This window comes from Bombus pascuorum, chromosome 14, assembly GCF_905332965.1.
Source record: "Bombus pascuorum chromosome 14, iyBomPasc1.1, whole genome shotgun sequence".
NCBI classification, from domain to species: domain Eukaryota; kingdom Metazoa; phylum Arthropoda; class Insecta; order Hymenoptera; family Apidae; genus Bombus; species Bombus pascuorum.
Window position 1 is genome coordinate 3,630,040 of NC_083501.1, and position 7,802 is coordinate 3,637,841.

Here is a 7,802-nt window from a genome sequence, read left to right on the forward strand (position 1 = left end):
AATATTCTAAAAAACTTAATCTTAAAGGAATATATTGTATATCTTATTAAATCTGAATAAAATGTATTAAATAGTAAATAATTAAAAACCAACAGCATAATTTATCTAGGGCTCAATATACGTAACTTCATGGTAAAATAAAGAAGAGAAGTGACATTTCAAATTATATAAAATTGTTCTTGTACTAATAATTATTTGAATTGAATTATAAAAGATAAGTTCAACTATTGAATAAAAAATTTAATAATCTTATATTCTATTAAAATGTTTATCACATTTTTAGAATATATATTTTTATTAAACGCACGTACATTTGTATTTGTAAGGCACCCTATATATGTCTAGTTACGTTCGGAAATCAGCTGCTAGTACAGAGAATATTGGTCGTCATTCCAGCCATATGTGAAAGATATGGCGATAATTTTAACATTGACGAAATTGATGATGTCAGCGGATTTATGAGTTTTTTAAATTATTCAATTATCGGAGTGTTTAAAATGTTTGATCATCCAATGAGTTGTTGAATAATCTGAATTATTGTAATAACAATCCATAAACCATGGACGAGAGATAAAGACGTATATCAATGTGCGCAAACGCAAGAAGAGGGATTATTCCTACTTAAATTTGAAATGTATATTTAAATCAAGTTCTCATGTGTATTCTTTTTTTCATTTACTGTTATTCTCTTAACAAAGCCAATTGCAATAATGGAACAACCTTTAAAGAGGACAAGTCTGCCAAAACAGCCTGAAAATAGGTAATTAATAAAATAAATTTAAATAAATAAGAAGTAGTAAATAAATAATTGACAGATGAATAATTAATACAAAATCTATTCCTACCTCAACACTTTGTTGATTATTAACTTGCATTAAGTTTTCTTTTCGAAAGCTCAAAATAGTAACCGCGAGTAAGGGGATAATTTCTAACGAATCGTATGCTAAAATTAAGTCCCAGAGGCAAAGCAACTGTTCTGGCGGTAAATGACCACTGAAGCCTCTCATGATCCACTTAAAAACAATTCTTACCCTAAAAATAAATATCGTTTAATGATGGTATGAATGTACAAAATAAATTGAACTTACGGTTGTATGTGAATGTTTCTAAAGTGAATCCAAAGCAATGGTTCGTGGCATTGCAGTAACCTCTCAAAAAGCAAACACAGTGCTACAATACCTTGCTCGTGGCTAGATACGGTGTGCAATCGAAACCAATATCGTAAATAAAAAGCTCGAAACGTATAATACATTGCGCACGGGTCATCATATAGGTAACAAAATGGCGTAGCTAAAATATTATATATATATATATATATATTGTATATAATATTAATAATATTAATAATATTTAAATCACAACTTAATTGAATTTTGTATATTCTTATGGACTAGTATTTCTTATGGTCATAGATTTCTTCATATTGATTTCAAACAATGTTTAATGTATATTATACCATACATCGTGAATCCATGAAATGGAATCACACCGCTTGGTGGGAAGACTAGGGTGTTTTCCAAAGTGGCTGGCTTTCCTTGTAAAACAGCGTGTATGACTTGGCCTCCAGCACTTCTGTCAGTTGTAACTGGCGCTAATACTTCCGAATCACGAGAAAAACATAACATTGTTTTATATAAAACGTCTTCGAACACGAAATACTGATCGTCATTTCGTGCTGTTAGCTGCACATCCTAAAATAAAAGTAATTGGAAATATAATTTGGGAGAATGAGCGAAAAAAAGTTTTTAAATTATTTGAAAAGCTTGAAATTTACCTTTATTATCAATTTATCGATAACGATATCGTACTGTAACACCATATTTTTTAATTCTTCATAATATTCTATATCCTAAAAAATATTCAGATTGTAATTTTTTTCTTAAAAAAAGAAATAACATTTAACAACATTTTTACATTTTGTTTTACTGTGGATCCTAATACAAGGGACCAAAGACTGCCACGAAGTGCTCGAGGAGCCCCACGCTTTAAGAATTGTTGCGCTATTGGAGCGTGATTCGATTTCAATACCTTCTCACCGATGAAAATCCTCTCCTCTTCTAGATTTCCAAAATTTTCTGAACTTGGCATGTCTGGATTTACACCTAGTAATGACATACCTTTTGCCAATTCCAAATACACGCGTCTCTATTAAAGAAAAAATAATAATAATTCACTATTCATATTATCTGTAATTCGAACATGTCTACTTATTTAAAAAAGTATAACAAAAAATGGTATACCAATTGTGTGAGTGTTTTTACACGAATTTGTATATGACTGAACTCCCAATTTAATTCGTCTCTGGAAAATTGTTATTTTTTATTAATATTAAGAAAAACAATATGATTTTTATTTAAAAAATAATGCATATTTACGAATGTTTTTTGAAAGCAGGATTTCGGATAGAAAACAGTACATCTAAAAAATCTTTTGGGGCATAAAGAGGTCTATATTGTGATAGATCTAAATATTAAATAAAAGAAAATTTAAATTTATTAGGATAATCATTTCAGTACTTTTACTAGAATTTTTATTCACTGAATCAATATTAAAGTCACCGATATCATAAGTGCTTAATTCATTCCATTTTTCAGCAAATTCTTCGCGATCTGTGTTCGGTCTTATGCGTGCTAGTGGCACATTTAATTCATTACAAGTTGAATTTAATGACTTTTGTATTCTACGTTCCCATTGAATTTGAGCTTTTTTCAAATAAGTTAGATCTACTTCTTCCATGGATATTTCTGTTGCAGTTGATAAAGAACCCTTAAAAAACATTTAGTTAAAAAGAAAGTTCACGTTTAGACAATAAGTTCTGAATAGATAAAAATTAACAAAAATTATGTCTACCTGTGATCTGACCCAATGAAATACAGTATTTCTAATTTCTGTTTCTAAACCATTACTTTTTAACGCCTCCAGTAATGTATTTTTAAAATCTTCTCTCTTTACTGCAGTAGAAGCAACAAGTTTCTAAAAAGAAGTTAAAATTGTCTGTAGCGTTTTTGATTTTTCGAATACTTTACATTTCTGGTTCTACATTAAAAGCAGCTCTATATTTCTTTAGAATCTTATCTTTAATTAGAATTGCCTTTTTTGTTTTTTAAATAGATAAACTTTCTTAAATATTCAAATCTTTGTTTTGAAAAATTGTTATCAATTTTTGTTATTAATGAGGCTAATGGTTATATTTATGTACTTTGCGAGTACCTGAATTTCAGCATAGAGACTTTTATAATTGGCCATACTTTGAATTTCCTCCGTCAATTTTTCCGCAGATCTTTGTAATGATGTTTTCTTAGAGTTCTCCGCATTTTCAGTCATAGCTGTATACTTAGAGAATTCTTAATCAGCCTGAATCGTTTTATAATCAAATCTGAAAAATGATCGCCATTTGTAAATAAATTCATTCCCGCAGTCGCAGTGATGAACAAAGGGGTGAGTTGTCGGCCGCGCGATCGAACATTCAAACTTACTTTAGAAATAGCTCACTTAAGTCTTTCATGAACTCGGCAATGTTTTTTATATTGATAAATAAATAGTAATTTGTATTATATCATCGTCTCTGTTCCTGCAAAATTTCTTATTGGCTTACATACATACATACATACATACATACATACATATATATATATATATATAATATAATATATATTATATATATATATATATATATATAAAACTTGTTTATTTTACATCATTAAATACAATTGTTCTTGTGAGATACTGATTTACTTTACTGTATTACAGAATAATTGCATGTAATAAAATTTACTTTACCATTTTTTTGGCTGGGAGGCTAAGAAAGAAACTATTATTATTATTTATCGTTCTTTTGAATATATAATTTTACAATCCTTAATTATATGTATGAAAATATCTCAACGAATTTTTTTAGTATTCTTTATGTGACAAAAATTATGCCAAACTTAAAAGACTCCAGAATGTTGTTTAACAATTAAAGAAAAGTATGCCTGTTTATCTCCTTAGAGTTTTACAGTTACTTAGGCAGACTTAGATAGAGGATTTTCCTTACAGCATGACTTTTTGGACGTTTGAAAGATCCCATGGTGAAATTGCAGGCCGGTGCGCTTGCAGGAAAATGGCGGTGCGATAACCTGTGTTTTGAAACGTAACGTTGTATGTTATCGCTTACACGAATGGATATCTCAAACATGCTTGAAGTACAAGTGGACGAAGTGAAGGAGGTAGACATTAAAGAAAACGGTGAGGTCGTGAAGTCTCGTGAGATGACTTTCTATGAATTATCATGAACTATAATGTCTAACCTTCATATTGCAGTAACTCCGAAAGAATTACTTCCGAGTACGACTAATGTTCCAGTACCTATTTCTCAAGAGGAATATAATTATTACAAGCTTATGTTTGGCAATGGTAAATTTATAATATTTATTCACAATTCATTTTCATCGTCTGTTAATTTCTTCTTCCTTAACAAATTCGTTTTAACATTATTTGATACAACATGCTGCTTTTTTTTACATATTTTTACGATGTAGAAATGTTCACGTTAATTTAAAAAAAAACAACAAATGCGACAACAGAAGTTATGTTCTAAGATACATTTACTGCAATTCTTTATTTTACAGAATTTTTGATAGAAAAAACATACAATAGTGATCTAGTGAGATACATGTATGTTTTCTAAGTTGTATTCAATGCAACAAATATAATTTCATAAATTAAGTTTTTAAAGTTCTTAATGTATAATAAGAGTCACAAGTCATAGGAGAATAAACATTTAACATATTATTAAATTGATGTGTTTTAGATATCTCAGTAGTACAGTTCCAAAGACTGCATTGTACCGCATGCGATGCACACATTGGCTCTGCACCAGCAGATGCTAATAACATGTTTGAACATCCTGTATTACGTACATTACTGTGTGCAAAATGCAAAGATTTCTATGGCGATGGCACTTTTGAACAAGGTATATACTTTATTGGTATCTATATCTAAAAACTCAACAAAATTTGATGGGCTTTCTTAATTATATTTTACAGGTGATGATGATACAGATATGTTTTGTAGATGGTGCGCAAATGGTGGTAACTTATACTGCTGTTCCTTTTGTAGTAACACTTTCTGTTACAAATGTATTAAAAGAAACTTTGACCCCATATTGAGAAAAAAAATTGAAGCAGTTGAGAGATGGAAATGCTTTGTCTGTGATCCCACAGATCTGTATAATGCTAGAGGAACTTGTTGGGCCCTGCTTCAGCATATTCAAACAATAAATAGGTAAACAATTAATAAAATAGAAACAAAAAAATAAAAAATTTCTCTTAAATTTAATTACATGTATTTTAAATGATTGCAGGATATATCAAAATTGTAAGTTGCCTCAAGAGGAAATAGACGATAAAATGAACACTGACGAATCGAAATGCTGTCCACGCAGAAGAAAACGGAAGCGTCGACGAAATGGCTCGAATTCGGAAGAAGAGGACGAAACTTACATACCTAAACAAATAGTACCAAATGCTGTTCCCAAACGCAGAAAAAGGGGTCGTGGTAGAACAAAATTTTCCAACGGTAATAGTATATCTATGTCTGATAAATATATCAGAATATCAGACGATACTTCCACGGATAACAATAGAATATTACCATCTTTACTCTCATGCGAGCAAACGATGGTTGAATGCGAAAATACCACTATTGGAGCGGACGGTACTATTATCTCGCAATCTCAAGTAAACCCTGGTCATCATAAAATGAATCTCCCCATTGCTCAACAGCCAACAATGTATAACACGGCTGTTATGAATGTTGTTGCAAATTCTAATTTTTTGCAATCTTCATTACCTATTGCACCTCGCCGTCATGTACCTACTTCGCTAAACCAGACGAACAAAGTGAATTTATATCAGACACTACATCCTACGCCAACGTCAATGGTTACTATACCTAATCAGAACATTAACTTAATACATCGACCACGGTTCTTCTTGCCTAAGCCACAGGCACCGCGTACAAACACGAACCAGAATATCATTGAGATCGAAAGTGATTCAGAAGACGTAGCGGTTGTCGGTCCGTCAGGAGTTCCACAACCTACTAGCAGTTCCAATAGTAATGACAAAGCAGTACCTGTTGCTCTTCTAAGCTCATCTTCTAAGAATAATTATACTATTATAGCGACACAAGATGTACAAAGAAGGCATAATGCGAAAACATTAAACCAAAGGTTACTTCCTCATGGCAAAGAGATTAATAATATTCTACGTCATCTCAAGATGAAATTTCAAGATGTGTTCGATACGGCTAAACGAGAGGAATTTAAAAACTATGAACCGACCGACGCTCGTCTTTTAATCAAACAGTTCCATTCTGACATACGCGATACTGTGACTCAATTAGCGTATATTAATGACAGAATAATACGTGAATATAATAGGTGGAGAAAATATTCAACAAAAATGGGACTTACTCAGTCTATAGATAAGAATAATATTCGCAAGACTCATCGCGGAAAGCACGAAGAAATACCTCTTGATATGACTTGTGTAAATGAATCCGACGAAGATTCCAATATTAACGATGAAATAGAGTACGGTATTATGGGCCCATCCGATCTGGTTGGTAATACAAATGCGGTTGATGGAATAAATATCTTCAAAAAGAGAAGCACTATAGAACGAGCTGTAGGTAACCATTCTGTTTTGTTGGTAGATAAATCTGTACAAATAAATTCTGTAGAATTGGAAAATTATGATAGGTCTATATTGTATTTTGCGTTAACGAAAAGTAATAAACAATCCGGGAAGAAGGATAATGTTTCGACATCGCTTTTTAAAAAGGGTAATAAGCAATCTGGCAGTTACGAAGATCATTTTATTCAGTTCTTACAAAAACGGAGTGCGAACTCCCAAAGCAATCAAGCTGAAAATTCTGAAGAGTTGCCCGATCCAAACGAAACATCATTAAAGGATCTAATAGAGGCTAATTCGCCATACGTTTCTGAAATGCTAGAAACTATGGATAAGTCAACTGCTTCGAGTAGCAATGTTTCATGTATTTCTGTTAAGAAGGAAAGCGATCTGAAGTTCTGTGAATCGCGACAGGCAAACTCAATTACTTGTAGAGTTGTTCATGATTTTTCCAAAATGGTTAGTAACATAAATGATGATTTTAAAAAGACTGCCGCGAATGAATTTATTGATAATAATTCGAGGAAAGAAACTAAAACACAAAAAGGATATTTTTCCATTACAAGTGAAGTTGATATAGTAAATGTATCAAAAAATAAAGAACATTTGAGCATAACCAGTACTATAGAATCTGAAGATGACTGTACTATTATTGATGATTAATTAAAAAATAGTTATTTAACATCTTTCGTGAGTTTCATTAGTACTTTAATAGAATTATTTTCTACTTATTATTTATGATTAATCAGTTGTGCGAGTATTGCTTTGAAAAATTATAAGTATAGAAATCAGTATCACAGAAAACACCTTATCATTTCTATTTATTTTTACATGATGATACGATATTTTGAATTTGTCATAGCAATTCTCGTACATTTGACTGTACTAAAAAATTCCTAATTGATCACTCAATATCTTTAAGATACATAGCTATATATTTTTCACGAAATTTTTGGAAACTGTTTTGTTAATTTATTAAACTATATACTAAATAAAATTATAGGTAATACCAATTAATAGGATAAGAATACCAACAATATTGTTCATTTTTAGATAAGTAAAAAGTTGTTATAGTTTTGTTTTGTACAAATATTTACGAAGTGAACGATGTAAAAAGTCCTAATA

The 7,802-nt window shown here is 30.8% G+C and overlaps 2 protein-coding genes across 2 annotated transcripts; one reads left to right on the forward strand and one right to left on the reverse strand.

The window, feature by feature from the left end:
- Positions 1–276: 276 nt before the first annotated feature.
- On the reverse strand, positions 277–3,854 carry LOC132914013 (TBC1 domain family member 19). The gene is made up of 13 exons (XM_060972756.1): positions 3,776–3,854; positions 3,477–3,571; positions 3,211–3,376; positions 2,851–2,973; positions 2,559–2,766; positions 2,376–2,463; positions 2,241–2,301; positions 1,915–2,145; positions 1,775–1,849; positions 1,457–1,691; positions 1,089–1,290; positions 846–1,032; positions 277–750 (listed from the first exon to the last, which is right to left on the reverse strand). The coding sequence occupies exons 3-13, from the start codon at positions 3,322–3,324 to the stop codon at positions 682–684; spliced, it is 1,593 nt and encodes a 530-aa protein (XP_060828739.1). The 5' UTR covers positions 3,325–3,376; positions 3,477–3,571; positions 3,776–3,854; the 3' UTR covers positions 277–681.
- Positions 3,855–4,022: 168 nt separating this feature from the next.
- Positions 4,023–7,363, forward strand: LOC132914011 (uncharacterized). Its single transcript, XM_060972751.1, has 5 exons — positions 4,023–4,227; positions 4,303–4,395; positions 4,793–4,954; positions 5,028–5,265; positions 5,345–7,363. The coding sequence occupies exons 1-5, from the start codon at positions 4,143–4,145 to the stop codon at positions 7,338–7,340; spliced, it is 2,574 nt and encodes an 857-aa protein (XP_060828734.1). The 5' UTR covers positions 4,023–4,142; the 3' UTR covers positions 7,341–7,363.
- The last annotated feature ends 439 nt before the right edge of the window (positions 7,364–7,802 follow it).